General features: G+C 33.9%; 1 protein-coding gene across 28 annotated transcripts in view; it reads right to left on the bottom strand.

Moving 5' to 3' along the window:
- The window catches only part of heph (polypyrimidine tract-binding protein 1 heph), a 757,797-nt gene that overhangs the window by 199,260 nt on the left and 543,151 nt on the right, over nucleotides 1–15,386 (bottom strand). Inside the window, exon 3 of one of the 28 annotated variants that reach the window (XM_073961220.1) lies at nucleotides 13,442–13,486. The exons of the other annotated variants lie outside the window; for them this stretch is intronic. Coding sequence (XP_073817321.1) covers nucleotides 13,442–13,486 — 45 coding nt within the window. The remainder of the gene's footprint in view (nucleotides 1–13,441; nucleotides 13,487–15,386) is intronic. 28 annotated transcript variants of the gene reach the window in all.

The following is a 15,386-nucleotide window of genomic DNA, read 5'->3' as shown; positions in this document are numbered from 1 at the left end:
CTTTGCGAGTTCAAATCATACCTGGAGGCCATTCGAATCGGCTAAAATCTTTGAGCCACAAAATGCTCTGCTAAATTTGTGGATATGAAAGGAAGTTAAAGTAATGGAATGTGCAGATTTCGAAGGAAAAATGTATTTTATTAGACAGAAAACTGATTTTATAAAATACAATTTTACAAAAATAGGAGATTAGATACATATTTTCCCAAGGACTTTCACGAAGGAACAAGGGAGATATATGTATCTCATATCAAATAAGCTGAATCATATGAGACCTGCTACTATCGCCATAATTTGTAGTAAATTTGTTTTTACATGGCTCAAATACTCCGAATATGTCGGCTCCATTGTGCTGTGGAGTATTTTGCCACCGTTGAAAATTCGTACTACTTACTGCTGTTCTTCATACGCTCCCCCATATTATTATCACTCATACGCCATACATATGCACACAATCCACAAAATTTTGGAAGAAAATGAAAAAATACACATTTTTGTGTAGTACAGAAAAAAATATGTAGAATTTTCACTCTTCTTCATTATCGATTTTGGAATTGAACTCATATACAATTGTTAACATTTCTGAAAGCCGAAAGAAAGCCGACTCATATACAATTGTTAACATTTCTGAAAGCCGAAAGAAAGACGACTCATATAGCCTAGAACTATAGCCTAGTACCAAGTGCACTAAGAAGCCTTGCTTCTTTAAGAATATTTCAAATAGTTTTTAAGTATTACTGAATTAAGTTACATCAATGCGTATGATAAATATAATCGTCATACACCCAAAGTACCCAAATATTAATATCAGTCATACGCTTCGAATGACTTTGTCGTACAAATCACATTTTAATTCTATTTCTGAGTCACCATTTTACCAAATCCCTTAAACCTACCTCATTTAAATTGCATTTAATCTTTATTGTAATAAGTCTTAACCATAAAAATGCCATTGCCTGGAAAAGAGAGTAAAATGCAATAGTCGTAATGGTAACTATGTGGCAAAGTTGTGGCTGCTGCCTGCTACGGTGAATGAATGAATGGGTGATTCTAAACAAAATCTTAACTAACTGAGTTGTTGGAACTAAATTGCTTACCAGGAGCAACGTGAACAACAACTACAACAGCCTTAAAGCTTAACCAAGAAGGGTAACACAACAACATCATGGGAAGCAAAGGAAGAGAGAGAGAGACAGATAGGAAGTGAGTGGTAACAACATTGATGTTATTTTTTAATTTAAACTTTGAATTGTAAATTATTTCATTTTGAAAGGTTGAAAGGTGCAATGATTCCAGGCAACAAATAAACATGATAGAACAAAGAAGAAGCAAACATTAGCATGTTGATGTTCTAAAACAAATGTCTGGAGCTAGGAGCAAACACGGCAATGCATTGCTGTTCCTTGAGAGTTAAAGCGGCAGGGAGAAAAGGTGTGCGGGTAAAGCGCCAAGGAAATGCCTCAGTTAAAAATGTAAATTGCTGGTAATTTGCATGAGAGCTTGAGTGCAATAATAATGCTGGCGTTGCTGGTCAGAGACTGTTGTTATTCATCCAGTTATTCACCACCAACATTGGAAGCGGCATACAACTGTCTGCCCAGCCAACCAACCGGCTGCTTTATTGTGCATCAACAAAAACCTGTTGAAAGCCCAACTCCATTGAATGCAAAAACTCTCAGCTACAAACCATTTACTTTAAGAATGATTTTTGCCTCGATGCTTGTGAATGGAAACATTCCAAAAAGGTAGAAAAGGAAGAAAAACAGCAACGGCAACAATAACCACCGCCAAACCATTTATATTCTCAACTATTTTAATTTATGTAAATTGTTGGGCTTTACTGTAATTTTTTGTTACTTTTTTGACTTGTTGTTTTGTTAAAAGTGGGCGAGACATTGCCTAGGAAATTGCTGGCAATCAATAATGTGAAGTAAGAGAGAGGTTAAATATTTGAAGTTAGGAAATTGTTGGGAAATGGGGACAAAACAAAATTTAAAAAAAAAAAATACAAAATATGAGAATATTTTCATGAATGGTTCTTAGTTTTAATGGGGAAATTTGATGTTTTAAATTTTATAAAGAGAGAAATTAGATCAGACTTGTGTATGCATGTTTCAAACAAGGTTAATAAGAAATTTTACTAAAAAAATAGTTGTTTAAAAATAACAATTGTTCAGGGTCTTGGGGAAGTTTAAATGCAAAAAGAAAAATATTAGAAAAAAATAGTAAAGTGGCACATAGGTGCGTATGAATGTTGGCATTAATTATTCGCCAAAGTTTATTCAACTATGGAAACTGAGGCGGATGAGTATTGTCATTAATAATTCGAAACCTAGTATTTTACCAAAATATGTTGGTGTTAAGTTTAATGGTTCCCTATTTGATGTTTAAAATGTTATAAAAAGAGGAATAGAAAGTAGATCAGAGTTGTGTATGCATGTTGACAACAATTATTCGATTATGCTTATTTCAGCGGAATTTTATGCAACCCCTATTTTTTTTGGTCCGATTCATGTCAACTTTTGGGACTGGGCATATTTTTGGCTTCTGATTAAATTGCAATCGAAACATATGACTTATGCAAATTTATGTAAAATGCCTAAATTTTGCACATGCAAAAAATAATATGTACATAAGCAAAATTTATGCATTTTACGTATTTTCTTATGCAACAAATATTTCAATAATAGGTACAAAAGTGTTTGTGTGTAGCATTTTTCTGTTTAAAATTCTCTTCAGACAAGTCAATAAAATAGAGAAATGTATAACCACAGCCACAACCTTCAAATTCCGGAAATAGGGAGGTACCGTTCTATGGGGACTGTATGAAGACGTGGACCTATACCGAAAAATTTCTGGTGGAAAGTTGTATACCCCCGAAAAAGACTTAATACCAAATTTCAGTCATTTCATCGGGATATTGAGGCCACAACCTTCAAAATACCAGAAATCCGGATGTATCGTTCCATGGGGGCTATATGAAGACGTGGACCTATACCGACAAATTTCAGGTGGAAAGTTTTATACCCCCAAAGAAGACTTAATACCAAATTTCACCCATTTCGTCGGGATATTGAGCCACAACCTTCAAAATACCGGAATTCGAGAGGTACCATTCTATGGGGGCTGTTTGAAGACGTGGACCTATACCGAGAAAATTCAGGTGGAAAGTTTTATACCCCCAACGAAGAGTAAATACCAAATTTCAGTTATTTCGGTGGGATATTGAGGCTACAACTCTCAAAATACCGAAAATCGGGAGGTACCGTTCTATAGGGGCTATATGAAGACGCGGACATATACTGACAAATTTAAGGTGGAAAGTTTTATACTCCCAACGAAGTCTGAAATAGCGAAACTGGGAAATTGTGAGTATAATTAATATCCACATTTGTATCACTCATACCCCATATGGTACCTAAATTAATAACAGTCATACGCAACCCTGGACATTTCGAAATTTCTCTATTATTTAATTTCAAACTTCAAAGAAATAAACTTTGACATCCGTTCAGCTAATCACCTGTCTAATCAAAAAATTCCTTAATAAATTAACAAGTATTTTAAGATGAATTAGAAAATCAGGCTTAATTATAAATATTTTACAAATATTTAAGCTATTTTGCCATAACCATAATTCTCATCTCTGTGCAATTAAAATTAAATATATTCTTAATTTACTACCAGATCCTGTTGATGTTCATGATGATGGCGAGGAGTTGGAATATTTCAATTACTTTTACAAAATTCCTTTGGAATAACAAGAAAAAAAAAAACATGGAAAGGACATGGTCAAAATGGAAATCTAAGCTGAAATGAATCACCATCACTACTAACAAATAAAATTCCTTTAATCAAGTACATATTTGTCAAAGAAGAAGATGATGATGGTTGAAATGGCATGAAGTCCATGTCCTTGTTATTGTAGTTATTGCCAAAGGAACCCAAAATAGAGTACAGCAGGATTTTGTTAAGAAAATGTAATGCACAAATTCTAAATAAATGAATGAATGAATGGCAAATCGAAATGACTGCTCAAGTAGAAAATTTTTTCCAAGCTAGAAATTCCTGACAGACAAAACAACGTAGAAAGAGGGAACACGAAGTCTAATTTGTCCAAAAAAAAGAGCCAACAAGCTCTTGTTCAAAGCGAACAAAAAAGTGAAATGGAACAGGGGCATAAAGTAAGTTTACACAAAAACCCCCATTGAGAATCAATTGCTGAATTAATTTCAATCTAACCAGAAATATTGTACCAAAACCCAGAGTAGACGACGACTTAGTCCAAATATAAAATACAGTTCAACAATTGTTGAACACACAACTGCTAGAGAGCAACAAGCAAAGGAAAAAAGGAAATGCCAAAGGAAGAACTATAAACCCAAATAAAAACAAACCATAACAGAAATCGACTAACAACTGCTGTTGCTGCTTGCTCCAGGAAAATACAAATGCAAACTTTCAACCATACTTTCAACAAAAGGCTGAAAGAGAGAAAAAACTAGCAGAATTCTTAAATGTAAACATAAAACCATAAAAACCAAAATGAACATTCAAAATCAACAGGGGAATAAACCAAAATGAAAATAAAACACTACCCACTCCCACTCTACAAAAAAGAGCAAACCAACTCAACGAGGAACAACAAAGGTAGGGAGTAATAGTGAAACCTGCACAGAAAGAGAGGGAATGTTTCGAAAAAAAAAACAAAAATGAATATAAAAATAGTTTATTGAATTGTGGATGCTTCAACAGCGGTAAGAGCTTGTCAGCAACTCAACAACCATAGAAATAAAAAAGTCAAAACAAAAAACGAAAAAATTAAAAAAAGGAATGCCTGCCGCCAAAACAAAACAAAAAACTCCAACTCCTGCAACCAAAACGAATGAGTAGAACACGACAACGTAGAATAACAACTGGCAAAAATTCAAGCGGAAACCGGAAGTGTTGTTGAAACACTAACGATGATGAAAGCGACAACAACAACAATGACTTAAGCGACAGATATACTACTCAGACAAAACCTATGTTCCTTTTTTTGCTGAAAAATTTTTGTCATGATTCATTTTGCTGTCTGTCAACCAAATACAAAAAACAGTCAGGAAAAAAACACAAATGATGAATGATGTTGCCTTCAATTTATGAATATTGAACTGCCGGGCGAGAAAAAGTCATCATCACACTGTCTCTTAATATCTCAACATCACAAATTGGCCAAATGCCAATGCAAAGGAATTATGAATGTTAAAAAGAATGAAAACAAAAATAAAAATCCAAGGCAAGCAAGGATTTTTACTAAAAAACAAGTTGATTAAAAATAACAATTGTTCAGGGTCTTGGGTTTAATGGGGAAATTTGAATGTTAAAATATGTAGAAAAAGAGTGAATTGAATTAGTTTTAGATACTTAAACCTTTCAGCGTCCATGTAAAAACATTGCTTAATGTGGAATATATGGACTGGGAGGGTTAAATGGACTGGGAGGGTTAAATTAAAGTGGAACACAAGGGCGTATGATTGTTGACATTAATTATTCACCCATGTTTATTCCACTATTCCCCCCTGATGTGTCGTATGAGTATTGACATCAATAATTCGCTACAGGATATTTAAGTGAAAGGTGGAGCTGAAACGTATAAGAACACCATTGTAATTTTAAAAGAAAATTATAGAGACAGAATTGAAATATTATAAAGTAGAGCAATGTTGCGAATGCATGTTGACATTATGAGTATTGAAATCAATAATTCACTAACGGGTATTTAACTAAATGATGGAGGTGATAAGAAAACCTTTGCATTGTTTTTGCGGATTTTGAAACAGAAATGTTCATCAATCCAAAAAGAACAAAAATTCGCTGGAGGGATTTTTAAATAAATCGCGGTCAAAATTCACATTTTTAGGTTTTCGCGATTTTGCTTGGAAACCGCAAGTCCTATCGAAATGGGACTAAAGGAAATGTTGTAGCTGTGAAAATTCTCTAGAGGATTGACTATGATTTGTTTTTACGATTTGCTTGAAAACGGCAAGTCTTACCGAACTGGGACTAGAAAGAATCACTTAGTTGTTAAAATTCTCTACAAGATTGACTTTCGTAATTTTTTCCTAGGTTGTACCATTTTCGAGATATATAAGTTTAAGTTGGGAAATTGTAGTCATGACATTGTTTTATAAGAAGGCGGTACAGCCAATGCATTTTCCCAATTTGAACTTTTATATCTCAATAACGGTAAAATCTACGAAGTTATCATAAAGGTCAATCGTGTAGAGAATTTTCATAGCTACAAAATTTTCTTTAGTTCCATTTCGACAGGACTTGTGGTTTCCAAGCAAAAAAAACCTAATCCTAAAAATCCCTAAAAATGTCAACTTGAATCCTAATTTATTTAAAAAGCGATCCGGCGATTTTTTTGTTTTTTGATTTTTCTCATCTATGAACATCGTAGTTTCAGTATCCGCAAAAACTTCCCAGGTGTAAGCACCTTCCATTTAAAGTTGCTTCAAGAGCACCGTGTGTGATTAATAGACAGCGGAATTTTATGCAACCCCTATTTTTGGTCCGATTTATGTCAAATTTTGGGACAGGGCATATTTTTGGCTTCTGATTAAATTGCAATCGAAACATATGACATATGCAAAATGCATAAATTTTTGCATATGCAAAATTGTTGACTAAAATTTCGAAAATCGGGAGGTATCGTTCTATGGGGTCTATATGAAGGCCTGAACCTAAACCGACAATATTTAGGTGGAAAGTTGTATACCACCAAGGAAAACTCAATACCAAATTTCACTCATTTCGGAGGAATATTGAGGCCACAACCTTCTAAATACCAGAAATCCGGAGGTACCGTACTATGGGGGCTATATGAAGACGTGGACCTATACCGACAAATTTTAGGTGGAAAGTTTTATACCTCCAAGGAAGACTTAATACCAAATTTCAGCCATTTCGGAGAGATACTGAGGCCACAACCTTCAAAATACCAGAAATCCGGATGTACCGTTCTATGGGGGCTGTATGAAGACGTGGACCTATATCGAGAAATTTCACGTGGAAAGTTCTATACCCCCAAGGAAGACTTAATACCATATTTCAGCCATATCGGAGGGATACTGAGGCCACAACCTTCAAAATACCAGAAATCCGGAGGTACCGTACTATGGGGGCTATATGAAGACGTGGACCTATATCGAGAAATTTCACGTGGAAAGTTCTATACCCCCAAGGAAGACTTTATACCATATTTCAGCCATATTGGAGGGATACTGAGGCCACAACCTTCTAAATACCAGAAATCTGGAGATACCGCTTTATGGGGGCTATATGAAGACGCTGACCTATACCGAGAAATTTCAGGTGGAAAATGTTTTACCCCCAACAAAGACTAAATACCAAATTTCAGCCATTTCGGTGGCATATTGAGGCTACAAATTTCAAAATACCGAAAATCGGGATGTATCGTTCTAGGGGACGTGGACCTATACTGACAAATTTCATGGGCGAAAAGTTTTATACTCCCAACGAAGACTTTATACAAAATGTCGGCCAATTAAGTGTGATGTTGAGGTCACAACCTTAAAAATATCGGAAATCGGGAGTTACCGTTCTGTGGGGGCTATATGAAGACGTGGACCTTTGCGGACAAATTTCAGGTGCAAAGAACGAAGACTTAATACCACATTTCAGCCAGTTCGGTGGGATTTTTAGACCACAAATCCTTGTATATATTTTTGCATATGGTTTTGCATATGCTCATTTTATGCAAATATGTCAAAATATTCACGATATGCAAAATATGCAAAAGTTTCTGGGCCTAATATTTTTGAACTTTTGAACTGGGTCGATAAGCACCATCTTATCTTATATAGATTCTCCGAAATATTACGATAGACAAATGTAGCATCCGGTTCGAGAGTTGTCGTGCGCACCAGCAGCTACATATAGGGGCCGCAGTGGTTTTTTGTTTGCTGCTTACGTGCCATTTTCTCAGGAACCATGGACTTACCCGTGAAAAAATCATATTGTCGTAATAGGACAACCTGCACTGCACTTCTCCGCAAATTTGTGTGTGGCATGTATGCTATGACTCGTAGGAATACTGCGATGTGCAAAGAATAGACCAAATCGGTTACTGCCTTCGAGAGTTGTAGTGCGCACCATTTTAGCGAAAATTATGAACTTTCGTATGGCGGGGAGGTACCCTAAGTAGCGAAACGAAATTGATCTAAGTTTGGACAAAATAATACGAGGACAAAATATTTCAATGCGGAACTCGAGGGCGTATAAGTGATGTAAATTGTGGGGATATGAGGTTGTGTGAGTTATATTAATTGAAAATATGAAGTTTCTGATTAAAACAGCCCTGAATTTTCATTTTTAAAGAAACAATCCAAGATCGTATAAGTAATATAAATTCCGGGGATTTATAATAATTGTTCCACAAACATCCCATAAGGGACAAGGGAGACTTCTCTCATATCAATGAGTGCACCCGATTTAAATTCCTTAAATTAAGGTATTTAATAATATTAAGTTGTTGATTAAAATCCCTTTAAATTAGCCCAAGGGCATATACATAATTACTATTTTGGACCGAATCGGTTGATTCTTTGGAGAGTTATCGTGATCTGATCAAAAATGCCTGTCATAGAGGCTCAAACAAAAATATTAGATCTCATACGTCTCAATGCCCTTCTTTATTGATCGAATTCAATTCGATAAGAAATATTACAATTAAATTTTTTTTATTAACATAATGGGACGAAATAAGACACCCCTTGCCTCACTCTAATAATATTAATTTTACGCACTCATGTTCGTTCTAATTTTAGACCTCTAATTTCGACAACAATATTCCATTTCTCGTCAAATTTTCTTCATTTCAATATAAAAGTTAATACTTTCAAAATATATCAACAAGTTCATACTTTAAATATTATTTTTAATATGTTTCTTCAACTCAGCTTTCTGCAACCGGAGCCAAACAGCTTTCCCCCACCTCCTTCCTCCCAATCCACATTTCCATAGCAAATATTTAAATCAGGAATTTTCACATTGTTATCTAAAAGGTGTACTTCTTTCCTTATGGACCAAAATAAATTAAACAACTGACAAGGAAACAAAACAAAGAACTTCCAACAGCTTTGTAACCTAGAAATAATTTGATCTTAGTTCTGTTTCCCCTTCCTCTGATTCATTACCGTTTATTATCAATTACATGTAATTGTTCTTGGTCGTTTGCGCTATCTCTTGCTACTGCTGTTGTTGTTATTGTTTTTGTGCTTATGTTGGCGTTTCAATAACTTTTTGTTTTGATTTTTTGTTATGCCTATTTAAGCACAAACTTAATTAGTATTCAAAAAGCTTAAAGCTCAAGAGATTCTTCTGAAGGGTAAATGTTAAATACTAAGGAATTAATTTACATTATTGTTTCTGGCATAGACAATGTGTCATATAAAGGAAGAAAAAAAAAAAACAAAAATGCACGCTAATTATGATAATTGTTGCTGTGGTTGTTGTTACTGTTGTGGCTGAAGGAGGAGGCAAAGTTTTCTTTAACAAAGCAAGTGAAGCTTGAAAAACATTTTCCTTGTGGTAGCACTTAACCACTTATTATTAGAGTATTTTGATTGTTATTAGGCATAACCAAGAGCAGCCTGGGGGAGATACACAAAAGTAGGCAAAGAATGAAAGAAAGAAGTCAGCTGGTCGTCTTCATGGTTATCACAGACATTTTATATCACAGGGAAAATGGCTTTTCAAAGCATTTAATTTTTTTGCTTGCCTTCTTAGGAGGCTTCTTAACTGAAGAGCTAGATAAGATGCTTATCATCGTTGTCAGCAGCATCATGTCTATGCCACAAAAAATGTTTAGGCAGGTTGGGAAAATCAAGCAACAGCCTGATAGCAAAATCAGCTACTCATATCTAATAAAACATGCCTAGCTATTATGGCAGACAATGTTCGTTTGTGTGCGACGGGGGTGGGGAAAGAAAGCTGCTAGACATTTATTGTGCTCCATTTGTTGCTGATGTAGAGCACTTTTTTTCTTTCTTTTTTGCTTCCAAGTATTTATGTAAATTACTTTCTGATCAATCTGTGTGTAATATTTTTTGTTGTTTAGTCATCTAATTAAAAACCCCCTTTCATGTCAGTGTCTAACTGGCGAACAGACAATACTTAAAAGCCAGCTATCATGCCAACAACAGCTCTTCTTACCTTAAGGGTTTTCCGTTTTCCGGTAAAGAGGTAAAAGCTTAGCAGCTAATGTTTGCTTGGTTTGGTTTCTTTGGCTGATTGACTAGGCCGAAATATTACACCATTTATTCAGCCTATCAGTCTCAAAACTGTGGGTGTATTCGTCTTCACAATGAAAACCTAGCAACAAAACGCAAACTTTGTAATGGCCAAAAATAATGCTAGGCTTTTCTGTGGGAAATATCAAATTTTAATAACACACGCACCGCACAAGTTCCTCTTAACCCTTTCTATTGTTTGGTACAAGGACCACCCACAAATTTAGGTCCATTTAGCTGCGTGACTGTCTTGTGGTTTTCCCAAAAATCCATTTGTTTTCTTTTGTTGCAATCGCTTGGGCGGTTTTCTTCAAATCATAACAATAAAAATCCAACCAAAACACAAACAACTGGATTTTAAACTTCTTCCCTTCTTCTTTCACATCCACAAAAAGTTTTGTTTAAGTTTTTCCTGTTGTCTTGGACAAAGTTGTGTGTTATACCATAGAAGAATATTGACATATGTTTTTGTTGTTGTTTGCCTGACCGATCAACCACCACCACCACAAAACAGTTGTCTAAAATACTTCGATGATTGTTTTAAATATTCACCTTTCCCAGGGAAATTTTAAAAATTTAAAATTAAAAAATATTAAAAAAAATCAAGCAACGATTTCCATAAATATTTCAGAATGGATTCGTTGAAACCACTCTGGATTTTTTAATGTCCAGAGAAAGGATAGTGATAGGGGATAGAGAAAAGGATTCAGATAGGACACGCCGTTTGGACTTGGCAATAAAAAGTAGGTCCCATTTCAATTCCCTAAATGATTTGGGAGAAATGCCCTTGTCCCTTCGGGCATGCTTGTGAGGAAAAAATGCGTGTAATTTTCAAAATCGGTTATTTTTATAGAAATGTTTTATAAAATGTTAATTTTATTAAAGATTATACATTATTTCCTTTAATTATTTCAATCGCACATTCCTTTACGGTAAGTCTCTTTCATTTCCACTATGATTTTAAAAACGAGCCCATACATCGTGGCGTATAACTACCGTCAGTACTTATACGTTAACTATTGCACGGTGACCCAAGGGCGTATAATTGTTATTAATTTTTATAATATGGGGCGCATGAATTTTATTCTTTTAAAATATTAAGCTGCGAATAAAAACATCCTTAATTTTTGAGCGGTTCGGTATCTGTGGACCAGAATCGGAGAAAAAAGTATAAAACTCGAAAAGTTTTTGGCTATTTTCACATTTAAGAACCGGTCATAGACATTTCGTATGTTCCAGAAAGTTGTTGGCTGATATCTTCGCTTCATTATTGTCGTCCATTGTTTTCCTGAATTATGAACGGTTTAGTATCTATGGAGCAGAAACCAAGAAAAGAGGATAAAAATCGCATTTGATTTGCTATTTTGACCATTAAGAACCGTTTCTACAGAGTTCGTCTGTTCTAGAAAGTTGTTTACTAAGATCTAAGGTACATTTTTCTAGTTGGTTGTTTGCTTCAATTTGGATCGGTTTGATATCTGTAGACTAAAATCCGAGAAAAAATTAAAAGGGAAAATTGACCTTGAAGGTGAGGTTGAACGGATTTTATGTGTTCACAATTATTGTTCTTTAAGACCAGAGCTACAACTTTTCTTCTACGAGTAAACCCAATTTCCTAGCGATTTAGAAGATATGTGCCTCACAAAATTATCCCTTTTGACATCAAGGCCTCAGATCTTTGGGGGGCCATAACCGCGTAAGTTGAAGTGATAGGGAAAAACGCCGGGACACGTGTCTTCTTATTTTTGGTCTTTTATCCCGCTGCGGTCTCAAAATATGGTTTATAAACGTACATGGATGCATGTGTTTTTTATTTTAATATATTAAGTTGTTGATTAAAATAAAAATAAAATTTGAAGTTTTTGTATAGAATGGGTTTTATTATTTCAGAAAATCTAAAATCTTGTAAATTTTAGAAAATCTAAAAAAAATTATTGGGTTTTTTTAAGTAGAAGTAGCATAGAATATGTGGTAAAATTGTCAAGTTGTTCGGAGCAATTGGTCTGTTCCAGAACTGCAAGAATCTACTAATTTTTACTATTTTTTCCGATAACATAAAGGAAAAAATGTTATCGTAGTAAGAAATAGTAGCTTCTTGCAGGTTCTGGAACAGAGCAAATATTGCCTGAGATATGAGCTTTGGAAGGGACAAATTTATGGTGTTTTGTGTGCAACATAGAAACTAAAACCGCGTTTTTCTCTAATTAACCCATTTGTCATAGAATTGTATGACCAGAAAACGTCAATTTTTTTAAGCCAAAAACTGAAATTTTGTTTTTTTGGCCCACCATTTCAGTAAAAAGAAATATATTTTTTAAATTCGATTGATGATGGACTTTATCTTTATGTTCTAAATAAGCCTACAAAAATAGATGACGATCGGTTAATTAGTTTTCGAGCTAGAGCTGGCACCACCAAAAAATTTTTGGAAAAAAATCATGAAAAATTGTCTATTCTGGGCTTTACTTTAAATAATAAAACCTAAATTTGAAATTTTCATGGCGGACCCATGGATCGTAGTGAGTCCTATGACTATTATTGCCTTATAAATATTTTTAATTTTACGGTAAGTCTCTTTCATATCCACAATGTTTAGTAAAACAAATATCGTGGCGTATTACTACTGTCATTACTCATACGCCAACTACGCCCTTTCACACATCACCCTATTGTGTCTTTATTGTCACATTTTTGTAGGACTTGAAAGTAGATTTACCTTGAACTCACTACAAGAGAGGTGTCCCTTACCTCTTCGGGAATGTTTGTGGAATCTTATAAATGACTTATCAGTTGTAGGTCAATACACACACCTACAACTGATAAGTTATATATTCGAAATAAAAAATAATATTTTTGAAGTAACAATTTCTAGTTTTTTCACATCCAATTTAATGTTCGGCAAAGTATTTTCCTTGTGGAAAATTAATATTTAGTCCATATTTACATTAGGAAATTTTCCTTTCGGCAATTGTTAGTTTGTAGATGAGAGAGGGTGTCGAGAGCAAAAGGGTTACCATATGCCTCACCCCTCTCTCCGTCAAACTAACAATTGCAGCAAGGAAAATTGCCTAATGTAAATATGGACTTACTGCGAGCCTGGACTTGATAAAATAATATTTTTTTAAAATAATTTTTACACTTACTAATTTTGTTGCCATTGTAATGTGATAGAGATCGCATGGACTCACCTGAAATAAAAATAAGCAAAAAATATGCATTTATTATTAAACAATTTACCTTTCAAAAGAGTAATGCATTAACATATTAAATATGGTTTATAAATAATAAATATGTTATTAATTAAAATAAAATACAACATAATATGACACATTAATGTAATCCATTTGCAACAGCAAATAGCTCTTGTGGCTAAAAGAGCTCTATGCATTAAAACGATATTAAAATGGTTGAGTTGGTCGGTTAGCTGATTGGTTTGTTGTGTTGTCATTAGTTAGAGTTGCTGCAGTTATGGACCATTAATCAATCAATCATACACAGAAAGAGAGATAGATAGGGATTAAATTGGAAAGTGAAAAATGTAATGTAGACTAACTAATAAACATTAATACAAATATGTATTTAAACACTCGTTTGGAGAGCTTACATATACAATATTTCAATGACGAATCAAGGGGTGGATAAGTATAATTAATTTTAGGGAAATAGGGGCGTATAAGTTTCATTGTATTTATGCGAAACAGAATTTTAAAAAATCAGTTTAAAAAATGCATCTTTTTGTCCAAAAATGTATTTTTATGTAGTTAATAAGCTCGCCAAACTTCATGAAGATCGGTCAGTCAATTCGTTTTCGAGCTATCGTTGGCACTGACTTCAAAAATGCAATTTCGAGAAAAACCCGTTGTTGTTGCGCCGCTACACACAAAACACAACGGGTTCTTCACTTTGAACGGTCATATCTCGGCCAATTTTGCTTTAAACGACTTTGCTGTACTTCAACAAAAAATCAATAGCTTTTTTCGAAAGTAGGTAGGGGAATTTAATCAAGCAACATCCTTAAATTTGCCCTTTTTAAAAGGACAACAAACTGCTAATAAAAACAAACAAAAACAAATTGCTAATAAAAACAAGCCCTAAATTTGATTCGTTTAGGGAGGAACCAAGAGGTGTAAAAGTAATATAATTTCTTGGAATATAGAGTCGTATAATTTTTATTAATTTAAAATATTAATTTGTTGATCAAAACATACCTAAATTGGCATTATTTGACAGGGGGACCAATGGCGCATAATTATTATTAATTTTAAGAATATGGGGCGCATGCTTTTTTATTAATTTTATGTTGGTAATAAAAACAGCCTTAAATTTGTTTTGCTTAAGGAGAAATCTAAGGACATATGTATAATTAACATGAATTCTCGGGATATAGGGTCGTATGAGTTTTATTAAATTGTTATATTAAGTTTCTGATTAAACCAAACATAAATTTGCATTTGTTTAAGGAGGGATCCAAGGGCGTATAAGTAATAATAATTTTAGGGATACAAGGGCGTATTCGTTTTATCAATTTAAAATATTAAATTAACAGGGACCTATGGGCGTATAATTATTATTAATTTAAAGAATATGGGGCGCATGATTTTTATTAATTTAAAATATTAAGTTTGTAATCAAAACAGCCTTAAATTTGTTTCACCTAAGAACGATTCCAAGAACTTGTGTGAGTCTTACTAAATTATTATATTAAGTTTCTGATTAAAACAAACATAAATTTGCATTTTTAAGGAATGATACAAGGGCGTATTGGTTATTTGAACATGAAGGACCGTTCCTAGAATGTACATATGTTCTAGGAAGTTGTTAACTGAGATCTTAGGTACATTTTTGTAGTTCATTTTATTCTTAAATTTTGAACGATTCGGTATCTATGGACCAGAATCGGAGAAAAAAGTATAAAAATCGAATATTTTCTAAAGTTTTTTGCTATTTTGACCTTTAAGAACAGTTCGTAGTGGGCTCTGATGTTCCACAAAATTGTATACTCATATATTCGCTACATTATTGTGGTTGAATGTTTTCTTGAATTTTGAATGGTTTAATTTCTATGGAGCAGAAACCGAAAAAAGAAAA

The sequence above is a fragment of the Musca autumnalis genome, unplaced genomic scaffold (genome assembly GCF_047663935.1).
Source record: "Musca autumnalis isolate F117 unplaced genomic scaffold, ASM4766393v1 scaffold_1, whole genome shotgun sequence".
Taxonomy (NCBI): Eukaryota; Metazoa; Arthropoda; class Insecta; order Diptera; family Muscidae; genus Musca; species Musca autumnalis.
The sequence above is the reverse complement of the archived record's forward strand: the minus strand, read 5'-3'. Positions and strand labels throughout refer to the sequence as shown.